The 14,871-nt window shown below is 43.0% G+C and overlaps 1 protein-coding gene across 1 annotated transcript in view; it reads right to left on the reverse strand.

Moving 5' to 3' along the window:
* Positions 1 to 14,267, reverse strand: part of LOC124073673 (potassium voltage-gated channel subfamily C member 1-like) — a 61,305-nt gene extending 47,038 nt beyond the window's left edge. Inside the window, exon 1 of the mRNA XM_046416075.1 lies at positions 13,462 to 14,267. Coding sequence (XP_046272031.1) covers positions 13,462 to 14,004 — 543 coding nt within the window. The 5' untranslated portion in view covers positions 14,005 to 14,267. The remainder of the gene's footprint in view (positions 1 to 13,461) is intronic.
* Positions 14,268 to 14,871: the final 604 nt, after the last annotated feature.

Below are 14,871 nucleotides of genomic sequence, written 5' to 3' on the forward strand. Positions count from 1 at the left end.
CAGATCAGGATGCTAGCAGCAAAACAGGTGCTGCTAGCCTAGCTACTACCAGTCTGATGAAGAGCTTCGGCCCACTGATACGTACAAGCGCACTGCAACAGACTTATGTGAGAGTGGATTCTCGGGCTTTACAAGTCCAAAAACAAAACACAGGCACAAGGCAGCGGGTAGAAAGCAATTTAAGATTCAGACTTTCTCAAAATCAGCCAAAATTGCTCAGTTATGTGCATCCTCTTGAACACACCTATTAGAAGCATCCATATACTTTCCATTACTAACATTTACAGACTGCTCCTTGCTATGCAAAATTAATCAGCCTCAGCTGTACTTTGTGTTTATGCTAACTGACACATCTAATTAGCATATTAAAATGCTAAACTTGGACTGCAAACATGTTGAGCATTACCTGCTAAACATCAGAAACATTATCAGTGCATTATCAAAAATGTTAGCAAAATGAAACCATGCTCAAACCACCGCTGTGTCAAAGTAAGCTGCAGTCTCCAACAGCTGCTAACATGGCTGCACTCTGGTTTTAATTCATTTAACTTCAACTCTTTCAAACTTGGACCTGCTCCTGTCGGGACTGAAATGTAATGGGTATTCGGCACATTCACAGGGAAGCTGAGCGCAATCTGATTATGCGTATGTTTGCAAAGTAGAAGTCAGCAACCTATTTCATCTTCAACATCAAATAACACACACACACACACACACACACATACTGCCGCACAGAGCTCAGCATAACACTGAAATGGAAACAAAAGTCAAAATGGTACATCAGAGGATTTCAGGACATAAAGTAAAAGGGAAGAGAGGAATAAATCAGGGGAATGTAAATTGTCAAGATTTAAGTGGAGATTTAAAGAGGAGCGATTCCTTCATCCTCTTTTCCCTCACAGAATTCCCAGCAGGTTCTTCTCCCTTCTTCGTTTCACACGATATAATCCCTCCTTTACCTCCCTCTCTCATTGCCTCTGCATATGCATCTGCTTGTCCCCCAGTTTCCTCTCCTCTGTATTTTTGTCACTTTCTCAACCATGTGCTGCAGCATTACACTTTTGTCATCTCCTTATCTTCAATCACATTTTGTCTGTATGTAGTATGTAGATACTGTATGCACACACACACACACACACACACAAACAAAAAAAAACAATCAATCAAGAGTATGCGTGAAAGACTTGAACATTAGGAAAGCTCGATAGAAATCATCATATTATCGATGCAGAGCATAAAGATTGAAGCCGTGTGTGTGTATGTGTGTGTGTGTGAGAGAGAGAGAGAGAGAGAAACAGCCGACTTTGCAGTAATGTTAAAAGACAGGAGGTAAAATGGACCTTCTTTTCTCACTTCCCCCATTGTTTATGTCCTACTCTTTTTCTTGGAGGAAGAAAGCCACCCACTTACACCTAGGTCGCAATGTAGAATAGCCAGTTAACTTAACGTACATGTTTTTGGGACTGTGGGAGGAAGTCTGAGTACCTGAAGAAAAACCCTGCAAACACAGGGAGAACATGCAAACTCCACATAGAAGGGCCCAGAGCTGAACTTGAGCCTGGAAGCATCTTGCTGTGAGGCGACAGCGCTAAACACTGTGCTACCACAACTCTAGCCATAAAGAAGACTACTTTTCTCAGCAGCAGAGTCTTTACCCATCCTTCTTATCTTCCTCTGGATTTCTGGATTTTTCTTTCTGTTTTTGTTCCACTGAGTATGTAAACTAGTTTTAAAACAAAAGTGAGATGAGAAGATCAATGCCACTCTCATATCTGTCTGTTCAGTATGAGGCTACAGTCATTCAGTTAGCTTAGCTTAGCACAAAGACTGGAAATAGGGTGGAAACAGCAAGCCTCGTGCTGTCCAAAGGCAACAACATCCACCTATTAACAATCAACAGTCAGTATGTTTCTGGGACAACTTGGAGTGGATTCCCCTCCAGGTTGCATTCAATAGACCTCACTATAGAACAAGGGAGGACAGAAGAAGAAGTTTGTGCTTTATAGAACAGCTAATTTGACTGGCATATGTTTTGATACATAGCCATGCTTGCAGCTCTGTGAGGCAGCGTTCAGACACAGAGATAAGTTGAGTTACATATGAACATCATGCTAACACGTGGGAAACTGTTTTAAGTAGTTTAAAGCTGCATTGGGTGGGTGGGTTAGCGGGGCTTGTTTGTTTGTTTTTTGCCATTGGGAACAAAACTTAAAAATTATACATGCACATCCAGGAGGCAAAGAGCAACATTACCATTCATATGGAGTAATGTTTCTGTACACCAGATGTGATGTAAGCCTCCTTTTACCTCCAGAAATACAGTACATCTGACTTTATAGCTGCTAAATGCTCCATTATGTTCACCAGTTAGTGTCTAATTGTGTCTGTCTGCTGTTTGGTGGAAAGTGGCAAGTGTACAATAGATTTATTGAAACTAGGTTGATGAGAGCCATAAGACTGAACAAAAACAATGCAACTGCAGCCTGAAGAACCAAAACATTGAACATATATACATATGTACATACACATATATAGTTTAGGATTGTTCATAATTCTCTGTAGATTTGTTACAAAAAACAACCCTATTCACATTATGCATACACGTCATTTAAGCCATTGTTAATATAGTATATATAATATAGAATAATATTTTGATCACTGCAGCTTAAAGTTTAATAGGGTTTTAGACTGCACTTTGGTTTAATTTTGTTCTTAAATTTTGTCTTAATATGATTATGAAGTGTTGAAGTGTTGATATTTAATCATTTAATTCCTGCTGTTTGCTACAGCACCCCCTACAGAGCTCCACCAATGAACACTGCTGCAGGGTGTTCCTCTCCACAGCAAGGAGTCGAGCTGTGTGTGTGTTTGTGTGTGTGTGACACTGCACCAGGGGCTTGTCTCCATGAGCGTGCATCAGAGGCGCTGTAACACCTCCTTCCCATGTGGGGAAGGAGGTGTGTGTGTGGTGAAATGACAGTCAAACAAGTCTATATTTAGATGGGAAGAAAGTAGTAGAGGTGGAGGGGTGGCAGGGATCCTTGAATGGGTTTTTGGCTACTTGAGGAGGAAGATTTTTATTTTCATGTCCATTCTCATGCTGCGGCACTACTTCTTCCTCCAATCCCCCTAAGGAGGAATTCTTTGTAAAATCCTGAGATTACTCCAATTAAATTCAGCTTACACAGCTTCTCATGGCACACAATAAGAACAATATAACAACATAAGAACATCTAACCTTCTAATACAATCTGAATATTAAAAACATATACGACAGGAATGAATTTCCAAGTGGTTCTCTCTCACTATGTCCTTTATCATTACCAATGAAGATGTCTACAGTATATCATGCTTTTAATGTCACCCACAGAATGAGTGTGGGAACCGTATTCTGTAATTCAGTGATGTGGTGTGTGGGGCCAGAGGCTTGTAGTGAGTGTTAAAGCGTGTTGGTTTGGTCAAATGACTATGAAAGGCTTCCTCGGGTCAATACCTCCCTTGAGAAAGCTCTTCAAATGTCATGTTTGTCATGAATAAATAAAGTGTGTGTGTGTGTGTGAGAGAGAGAGAGAGTGAGTGAGAATTGATACATACGCAGAGCTTTCCCTGTGATGTGCTAGTGTGTGTACGTGAAATTTAGCATTACACGTTTCTAGCTGCTACAGGACACAGCTGTGGTTCCAGCCCGGCTGTAAAGCAGAGGTTTACCGCACTGCTTTCTTACTGCTCGCTCACACATCATCTCAAGTTGCAGAATGCAGAATACATCTGTTTGGTTTAAGGAGACAGTTTTCTTGAGTGATGCCACTACACATGTCTGCAAGAGACAAAAGGTGTGTAACTTTGATAGTCAAGATTTCAACTCATTCTAGATTTGAAATCAGCCCAATTAATCATGTAGACAGTGTGCGCTGAGTGATTCTGGTGTAATCTCTTTGCAATTACCTAATTGGGTTTTTCCATTTTCTGTTGCTTAACACTTCTTCTCCACTGCAATTCAGAGGCAAATATTGTACTTTTTACTCCTTTACATTTATTTGACAACTTAAGTGACTTTGCAGATTTAGTTAAATAAAACAAAATATAATCAATAAAGGAATTATGATGTAATATTATAGATCAAGAGCGCGAAATAAACTAGAAAAAATAATTAAACCAGCTTTACCAGCTTCAGCTTTTAAGTGATGAACACATGAATGCATCAATAATTATAATATCCATTATTCTGAAATATGCCATCTCCATGAAGAGAACTTTTACTTTTGATATTTGAAGTGTATTGTGCTGTACTGTATATGTATGTAGTTTTGTACTTACTTCAGCAAAATTTGAAATGCATGACTTTTACTTGTAAAAAAGTGTTTCTATACTGTGATTTTGCTACTTTTACTTAAGTAGAAGATCTAAGTACTTTTTCCACCAGTGTACACATTTCAGAAAACTAAACTGCCAAATGGAAGAATAAAAGGTCCAAAGATCAGAAGTTGAGAAAGGCCCACTTTACAAGACAGGGTCACCAGATTCACACAGAGTCACCATAAGGCCTGAATCATTTCAGATAACACTGTACTTTTCTCATGAATAGTATTGAACAAAACTCCGGCTTCCTCCCACAATACCAAAAACATGCACATTAGATTAATTGGCTACTCTACATTGCCCCTAGGTGTGAGTGTGAGAGTGTGTGGTTGTCTGTCTTTGTGTGTTGGCCCTGCGATTGACTGGCGACCAGTCCAGGGTGAACCCCGCCTCTCGCCCGTAGTCAGCTGGGATAGGCTCCAGCTCCCCCGCGACCCTGATGGATAAGCGGTATAGAAAATGGATGGATGGAGTATTGAACAAACTTAAAAATCATATTGATCAATCACGTTATTGCAAAAAACTGGTAAAACTGGGAACCCTGGAGGTCTGACATGATCCAGCCCGGCCTCAGGCAAAGCGAACTGCACCTCATCCCAGTGATGTGACATGAGTCAGTTGGGTAGGATGTTGACAGTGCTGAAACATGTCATCCTTCCACTTAGAAGTGGCTGAATTTAATTTCCAAAAGGATCTCAAACCCAACGTGAAATTGCTGCCTGTACACTATTTCAGCACTTCAGCACTGGACAACCTCTACTTCAGCAGCTGCTTCACCATCTGAAAGCGCCAACAAAACAATTGCCAGAAAAAGAAGCACTCCTAAATTAAAACTGCATTCTTAAGTTGATTCAGCACTTCTTCACCTCCAACAATGCTTCTATTTTCATATCACTGCTTGGTGCCAGCGACCCACATTAGCCACTTCAGCTGAATGGCACCACAGGGGAACAAACAGCACATGTAAAGCTTTTCATTTTTCATAGGGCAGCTCATTTACCTGAAACCTACACCCTCTCTATCAGCTCTCTCAGCAGTGGCTCAGCACACTGACAGGATTCATGCACTGTGAGCACTCCATTCAGGATCCTCTGACGCCCGCCAAACACCACTGCACACAGAATGAACCACACACAGTGGGTATTTTAAAGAATTTGACATGTATGAACATTATCACGGTTCTCAACTGAGTTTATTACATGAACACTAAAATATTCGCGCCTCTTCAAAGAGACTCACTGGGATGGTTTCAAATAGTGTATGCTGTGATTGTGTTGCGTTTTGGGGAATTGTTTTGAGCGTACTTGTGCTGTTTGTACAATCACAATGATGACGCCAGTGTATAATGTTTCACATGGTAGTATCTTGGTTTTCATGTTAGAATGCCAATTAGCAGCAAAACAAAGTACAGCTGAGGCTGCCGGGAACATCATTAGTCATGTAGGTACTTGTCCATAAACCTAAGTTTTGGACAAATAAAATTCTGGCCTGATGATGGCACTATAGAAGCTGTCATGGCCACTTTATGCAGTGACTGGACAGGTGCAAATGTCTGTCCAGCTCTGTGTTTTTATTCTTCGCACAACTACCGTTTTTTTATGTGTCAGTGAATGCTTTCTTAATGAAGAGGGTTGACAATAGATGAGTGCGACTTTGTCACACAACATATCTACACAGTACTTTGCTAAACTATACTAAGGCCGTATGCCATCATTTTGACTCGCTAATGTAAGTATTCTTCCATTCTTTATGTTCTACTTATTCTGCCGGAGTGTAACAGGGGTGGCCTGGATCAGCTGATTGATTCAGTGATTGCTAATTAAGAATCATTAATGCAATGTGAAAATGACATTCATCATCATCTTTAAGACACACCTTTATTTTAAAATTCCCATGGCGTGTCTTGCTAGGGCCCGGAAGGTAATGGCAGCCAGATAAAAAACAGACTGAACATTCTGTCCTTGACGTTCATGTTTTGGAAACAGAAAAAAAGGGCAAGCATAAAATTTGAGCGACTTTGACAAGGGACAACTTATGATGGCTAAATGATTGGGTCAGAGCATTTCCAGAGCTGCAGCTCTTTTGTTCCTGGTCTGCAGTAGTCAGGACCTGCCAAAACATGGCCAAGGAAAGAAAACCAGCAACAGGGTAATGGGCAGCCAAGGTTTACTGATGTACGTGGTGAGCAAAGGCTGGCCTGTGTTGTCCAATCCAATAGAAGAGCTACTGTGGGTCAAATTCCTAAAAAAGTTAATGCTGGTTCTGACAGAAAGGTGTCATAACACACATAGTGCATCGGTACGTGCTTTTTGCATTGGGTACGTAAGCATCAGAACTGGACCATGAAGCAATGGAAGAAGGTCTGGTCCGATGCATCACATTTTCTTTTCCATCATGCGGATAACTGGGTGCTTACCTGGGGAAGACATGGCACCAGGATGCACTATGGGAAGAAGGCAAGCCAACAAAGGCAGAGTGATGCTTTGGGCAATGTTCTGCTGGAAAACCTTGAGTACTGCCATTCATGTGGATGTTACTTTGACGTGTATTACCTCCCTAAACATTGTTGCTGACCAAGTGCATCCCTTCATGGAAATGGTATTCTCTGATGGCAGTGGCCTCTTTCAGCAGGGTAATGCACCCTGCCACAATGCAAAAATGGTTCAAGAATGGATTGAGGAACACCACAATGAGTCTGATGTGTTGACTTAGCCTCCAGATTCTCCAGATCTCAATCCAATCAAGCAGTTGTGGGACAAGCTTGAAAAAGTCCGATCCATGGGGGCTCAACCTCACAATTTACAGGACTTCATGGATCAACTACTGACAGCTTGGTGCCAGATACCACAGCATATATCAGGGTTGTTTTGGCAGCAAAAAGGTGGACCTACTCAATATTAGGTGGGTGCTTATATGGTTATGGCTGATCGGCGTAATATTGTCTCATGATGAAACTTGTTTTTGTACTATGCCAGCCCTTAACCCATCACTAACTTTTTCCTAACTCTTTGGAACTGTGATATTCCCCACTTTTTAATTTAAGATACCAGTTGTTCATAGTTCATAGCTGTCTGAGTCAATAACTGTCCTGTGTTTCATCTTGCAAGTTAACAATAAGTGAGTGTGAATAAGAGGTTTATTTTTGGCTCCTTCAGGCTGGATGTAACAGAGCTAATGTCTGAGGCTGCTGTTGTTGTTGGTGGCAGGTCCATTCTGCTGGAGAGCATTAAGCACCTGCTCAGCCATAACAAATGAAAGTGTGTATGAGTGCATGGGCCTATACATGTGTATGTGACTGATGTGTTGCTCACAGTTGTTGTTATTTGCTAACAGCAGCCTGAAGCAGAGCATATGGTGTTATTAGCTGTTAGGACTATGAGGAGACAGCTTAGCACACATAACAGCTGCAGAGCTGAAAGAAACTTTCCGATTTCCTTCCATAGAAACCCTTGAAGATAAAGTGATGAGAGAGAGTGAGTGAGAGAGAGAGAGAGAGAGAGAGAGAGAAAGTGAGATTCCTACTTGGTATCATTTCAGGCTACTTTAGTCCAAAACTGAAAAATTAAAACATCAGTAGCTTGTTCAAATGCTTGAAACAACATCTGCTTACCTTTACCTGATGGCCATACGAAGAATGCCTGTGGCTAACTCACTCTATGAGTTTTTCATAAATAGGAGGTTGTGTTGCATGGTTGGTAGTAGAACACATCTGTCTTTTAGCCATGTCTTATAGGTCTTCAGTTGGAATAAATTGGCTTGGGGCTGAATGTAACAGAGTACAGAGGTATTGCACTGCTGCATACATTGTTGGTTCAGGCCTTTTAACAGGTTTATTAACAACATAAAAAAAATAAAGAACAACAAGAGATGTGTTATATGTTGGAACTATGTAGATACTGTGAACACTTCTGGAATCTGTTTCAAGAAGCTTTGTTGTTGCAATCTGCACTGCACCTTTTGTTTTCTTAAATCCCTGCTATTTAGGGTGTAAACATGGCCACTAAACCAGTGAGGAGGTAATATTGTTCAAATCCAGCCAGTACGGTAGAGGGAGATCAGCTGCATTTCTCACAACGCTCGCTCACTCACACACACACACACACACACACGTCACAGCAGATCATTCTGCAGTAATCTGCTGCGTGTGTGAGTGTATTAGGCTGTGTGAAGCTCGAGGCTTACTGCACATGCCGTTTTCTATGCTCAATTAGCTCTTTTGCACAAGTGTGCGAGTCTCTGCATTTAGCCAGCATGTGTGTATGCGTGTGTATGTTCGCTGACTGTATTATTGACCCCTGCAAAGACGAGAGGACAGTGGAGATCACTCAGAGGTTAAATGTTTTATTTCTTGACATGTCATCAAATATAGTGTTGTGTCCCTCTTTCCTCCTCTGCAGCTTCTCCTATTACATTCACACCTCTCTCTTTCTAAGCCTCTCTCTCTCTCTCTCTCTCTCTCTCTCGCGCTCCCTCTCCTGCGATGGGCGACACATAAAGAAAGCTCTGTCGCAGCATTATCCTGAAAAGCACAGAGGGGGAAGGGGGACCCTGGTGGATATACAGCCTATAGCGCAATGAAACCACTAGAGAGGGAGGGGGGAGAGGGCTGTGCTAAAACTCTTAAACTCAGGAGGAAAGATACCAAAAAATTCAAGAGAGAAAATCGCCATTGTTCCATACTGAAGGTCAGAACCAATGTTCCTGCTCCATAAATAACACTGGCCAAGTCTTTGTTTTTGGGTGAATCGGTTAATAAATTGGGCCAGTTTCCACCTACTGACCATCTGTCTCACCTTAGCTCTTAAAGGAATAGTTCAGCAGTTTATGTAATAGACCTTGCTTTGCTTATCTTAAAGATTTGAAGCAGAAATACGCTGCAGATTTTTCCAACCCGTTTTAGCTGATGTACCCCACAATCCTGTAGAGTGAAATAAGTATTCATTATCTTCCAAATGAGTTCATTTCAAAAAAGAATGTTTTTTAAAACTATTATCCACATAGGTCGATATCTACTACTACAAATTAGTGTCAATTGCTAGACAATAGTAGACTACTATCTTATGCACTATTTTAAACAAGCTGTTTCTGCTGTGTATTCTTCAGTTTTAGCTCTTAGAACTATTTATAAATTACACTGAGCTAATATTATCTGTCTGAATAGCTCTGTTTACTTGGTGACACTCTTAATGGTAACATGTGGTATCAAGGTGTACAATAGTCTGGATGGGAAGAGTGTTTAATGCTCCTCTGTGTCCACCAGCTAGTCACTAAATTGGTCTGTCTGCTGTTTGGTGTTGGCAGGTATAGAAAACAGCTGCCAAAAGAGGCTAAAATGCTCTGTGATGCTGAGGGGGACTGTAGTGTGGATGAGAATTATCAGTGAATTTGTCACTATGTACGACACCTTCAGAATTACACATATCCGTTGTTAACATACAAATATTCCTGCATCTTAAAATGACCGCAACAATTGTCCCATCCTGCATGTAAGAAGGGACAACAATGTCTAGTTAGTTAGAATCACATCATGTGAAACTAGCCACATCCGCTGTCAGTACAGATGTAGATTTATGCTAGCAGGACCCAGCTTAGCTTATTGACTCACATATGTAATCATGCCTGTGAAAAGGAGGTCAAAATGACATTAGCAAGGCCACAATTGCTGCGTTTGGTGGTCCACTAAATGTGCGCAAGTGTAGCGTAGATGTGTGTTCCCACTGTGTTGGTGTTTGTTTCTCTCCTTGGGGGAATGGGAATTGCCATCACATCCCGCTGAGCAAAAGGATGGAGTGAGACAGAGAGAGAGAGCGAGAGAGGGGAGAAAGAGAGGGAGAGAGGAGGAATGTGTGTGTGGGAAGGTTTTGCTTACAAAGGAGCACCATTGAGCTGAGACGTCCACCTGAAAGAGGCGAGCTGAGACGTACTGCCTGATCGATAAACGGATACGAGGATCCCAGCCTGCCGAGCTCAGCAGAAATGAAAAAAACAGAAGGGCAGCAGGAACAAAAATGAGGGGATGCAGAAAGTGACCCCCATCTTGTTCATCTTCTTCTTCCTCTACTGCTTCTTACCCTGAATTCATTTCACTATCACTATCACCCTCACCAAAACCACCTCCCATCCTGTCACCCCCTACCCTCTCTCTGTGTCTCCCTCCCTCCATCTCTGCAGCAGACTAGAGCGCAGTCAGCTACTACAGGGACTGCAGTATTACGCTATAGCACAAGCAGAGAACTAAAGAGAAGGGGGGGTGGAGGGAGAGGACATGTAGGAGAGTTGTGGGGGGGGCGGGGGGCTGAATAGCGATAATAAGCAATCCGGCACTCAGCTCTGAAATCGTGGTAATAAAGCAACACGAGCTGTCAGTGGTGATGATGGGGAGAGAAAGAAAGGGGGAGGACTGTGCAGACTGAAGAGCAGAAGACAAGAGACAAGAAACCTGGTGGACAAGGAAAGAAATTGAAAATCCTGTTATTTTAAGGATGTTACTTAATGGCTGGTGCATGAACTGAACCAATAATCATTCTTTTTTTTCTTCTAATTTTTATTTAATTGTTTTTTTCAGCCAAGATGTTGGCAGGCAGCTTCGCCCCTGGTGTTCTCCACTGAGCTAATCAGCTAAAACCGAGCAGGTCATATGACCTCAGCCCACCTGAGCACCGTTGCTGGTACTGCTACTGCTGCTGTGGGCCCCCACCCCTTCCAACCTATCTTTATGTCACCAGGCTGGCACCGAAACTATTGACTACAACACTTTCAAAGTGACCTCAGATGTCACACTGATGCTTCACAAACCCCTACACCGTGACAACACCCTAGTGGCATGTTTGTCTTTTTTGACCTGTCTTTGTATCCCTTGTTTGGCCGTTTAATTTTTTCATGCTTTCTCTTAAACGAGTGGTTCTCAGCATTCTTTCAGAACTGCATCCCTTTTGATGAGCTGGCATGCCTCATGGGCAACAGCAATTTGGAAACTTTTTATGAAAACCACACATGACACACGGTGTAATTTAGCTTGCTGCGTGAAAACATGACCTAAGTAAGCAGTCCGTTGCCGTTCTTCATTTCTGCTAAACAAGAAATGACGTACTCAAAGGTCAGGACACGTTAGTGCATCAGTGCTTCCTTTCAGTCCCAGTTTTGGAAAAATTCCAATTTTAGACAGATGATGAAATTTACTATTATATTCTCGTTGCCGTGCAGAAAGGAAAAAATAAAATTACAGACACATGCATTCAGTGTCTTTTGCAGTACAATAATGATTGTTGATAATAAATCATTTTAACAAGCAAATCAAGCAAACAGCAAATCAAGATATACAAATATTCATTTTAAAAATTTTCCAGACTCAGTGCATAGGTTGAAAAGGTTCTATGGATCCTTGGTGGGCGAACAGTGTTTTAAGCTTTATTTGCATGTGTGTGTGTGTATGTGCGTGTGGTATATGTCTCTGTGATTGTATTGCTCCATCTTAAGTCACAGAGAGTGACTAAATCAATATGCTGTCTCTGTGCATGTGGCAGTGTCCACAGAAAATACACCTCAGCTTCTAGTGATCCACATCAGCACTAAAGCCTCTGGCTCTGCAAATCGCCATAGATTTTTGGAGACAATTAAGCAGAGGGAGGCACTGTTGAGAGGACCGACCACACAAGGACAGGAAAGGGATAAAGCTAGGAGAGGAAAAGTGAAAAGAGAGAAAAATTGAGTTTATAGGTAGAAATCAGAGAAATGATGCAAGACAGTAAATGCAGAAAAAAAGGTCATGAGAAAAAAATAGAACAGCAGGAGAAAGGTGGACAAGCATAGGAAGAATGAACCACTAACTTATTGGAAATACTCATATATACTAATTATTCCCAGTGTGGGTGACTTTTCTGATGATACACAATTTACTTGTTATGCTACTCAAAACTAACTTGTGCGCATTTCCGTGAAGTTGAAAGGGGAAATGAACCCGAATTCTGGTAAGTCAAAAGTATAGCACTGGCTCTCTTTGTCTTCCACCGTGATCATAATGAAAGTCGACGCGGTTCCTAAAAACTTTCGGAACTGAAACTTCAAAACAGTGTTCAGTGACTTAGGACTGCATCAACGGCTAAGTTAAGGAGAACCAACACTAGCTAACATTACTTTCCTTAACACTCTCTGTCCTCGCTTGGACCTCCATATCCATACAAGGAAAGCCGCAGCCTTGGAGGCATGGATTTAGCCAAAGCTTCCACTGACACATGTAAAGATGCGTGATGCGTCTCCGCTTCGTCCCACTGTCCAAAACCGAAGCCAAAATATCCCAGATACAAGCGCTACCATCATTGTGCTGATGATGTAATATGGAACCAAAGTCTGTGCGGTATTGGTCAGATTACAACACTGCTATTTAGCAACACAACACAAAATTTATCTTTGCATGTAAACAAAAGATTAAAAGTTGACACAGTGTTTTTGAGAACTGATAAAGTATCATAAAACACAATATTTTTTGTGTGTGTGTGTGTGTCAGTCTCCCTTGTCTCCCATACCACCCCTGACACCCTGTTGTCAGATACTGTACTACACTGTCAAGTCTCCACATGCTGCTGCCACCCACCACTTTGTATGTTTTAAATATTCTGGGAGAAGCCAGGTAGAAATCAGGGGTACATAGGGGACACAAACTGAGACCATCAGGATACTGAGACATGCTCTTTGTGCTTTTCTGAACCATACAGAATTCACCTCTGTGCTGTAAAGCAGCACAGAACTTGACAGGACGACATCAGTAGGAGAGATTAGAAGGACAGAAGAGCAGCACCAGTGAAGCAGAAGAGAGGAGCCAGCTGATGAGCAGAGCGTAGTGCACAGGAATAAGAAGAGAAAGACAGACGCATTTAGAAGAAAGAAGCCAGGGGAACGCACAGACGCAGATCTATCTATCCCTGTCTTGTATTGTTGGTCTGCTTGGGGAAAAAACACTCCAGTGAGTTTAACATCATCACCCACCTCCAAAACACTTTAGCGCTAACTTTACGCGCAACAATGCGCAGTGGCCAGAGCAGTGCCAAACAAGGGTATGTGAGCGCGCGCCAGAAGGAACGAATAGACACTTGTCCGGCCACTCACCCGTGCGTACTTGGAGGAGTAGGGGTCCTCGAAGAGCGCCCATATAGTGGGCTGCCACACCTCCCACCACGTGGCCCTGCGGCCGTCCTCCTGCATGCACAGCCGCTTCAGGTCGCCGTCTGCGCCGCCCGTGAGCGCCGGGTCATCCTCTGGTGCGTCCGGCTCAGGGGTCTCGAAGCTGTCTAGGGCTTCCTCGGCGTCGCGGTGCTGCCGGTAGTTCATCCAGCAGCACGCCTCCACGTCCGTCTCATCGATGCCCCAGAAGGCGAGCTCCTCCTCAAAGAGCGGCCCGCATACATCGTTGGGGCAGTGGAGCTTGCCGGTGCGGTAGTAATTGAGGATGAAGGCGAAGGTGGCCGGGTGGCGGTCGAAGAAGAACTCGTCGGACTTGGGGTCGTAGTCGAAGTTACTGTAGGCATCGGGCTCGGTCAGCCAAGACAAACGTGTGCCTGGCAGCGTCTTGAGGGTGCTCCGGTAGGTCTCGTGTCGGATCCCGCCGCAGTTGATCACGATCTTCTCGCTATCTGACGCCGAGCAAGTCATGACTGCGCTGGAGCATGCTTCGGTCGATGCGCCCGACTGCTGCTGCTGCGGCTACTGCCCCTCTCCATCCACCGCCTGCCCCTGCTCTGTAGGCTACTGTTATACCGTCCCGGCAAGGAGTCACAGGGGCAACTGAGAGGAGGAGAGAGTAGAGGGGGGGAAGGAGGAGTCTCTCTCTTTCTCTCTCTCTTGCAGTGTGTGTGTTTGTGTGTCAGATGGAAAGGGAGAGAGAGAGAAAGAGAGAGAGCGGGTCTGCAAGTGCGCAAGCATGTGTATAGGGAATGTGGGTTGCGGATTTTATGAATCAGTACATTTACCGCTGAATGGCTGACTGCCCGATTGACTGACTGAATTCATGTAACTGGATCATTAGATGTAATTAAAGTTAAAACTGTCGTTGTTGCTGAACAGATTCCGTTTTACTCAGCGCATTTGGCTCTCTGGTACTGTCAAACGGCTGAATCCTTAGACGAAACTGCATAGAAATAACACACACTTGAACTGAAAAGCGGCGGAAACGATTTTCAGTTGCAGCGATAACGGCAAACCACAGGGCCTAATATATGGACACGTGAACATCACACCCATTGTTGAACAGTAACTGTGACAGCCTCCGTTCTTCAGACTTTTCACCATTGGAACTGCTGCAGGGGTCGCTCCCATTCAGGAGCAGCGTCACAAGTTCTGACTGTATGTATTAAGTAAAGTGAAGTACATAATCGATGTATCTGTAATGCAGACGTCACCATAACAATTCATTGTTGGTGCCAAGTCAAGTGTAATGCAATTCCATGCATTTAAATGTTACTATGCCGCATTATATGGCATGGACTTTTATAACATACTGTGAGTCCTTAATACTGTTGA

The sequence above is a fragment of the Scatophagus argus genome, chromosome 16 (genome assembly GCF_020382885.2).
Source record: "Scatophagus argus isolate fScaArg1 chromosome 16, fScaArg1.pri, whole genome shotgun sequence".
Taxonomy (NCBI): domain Eukaryota; kingdom Metazoa; phylum Chordata; class Actinopteri; family Scatophagidae; genus Scatophagus; species Scatophagus argus.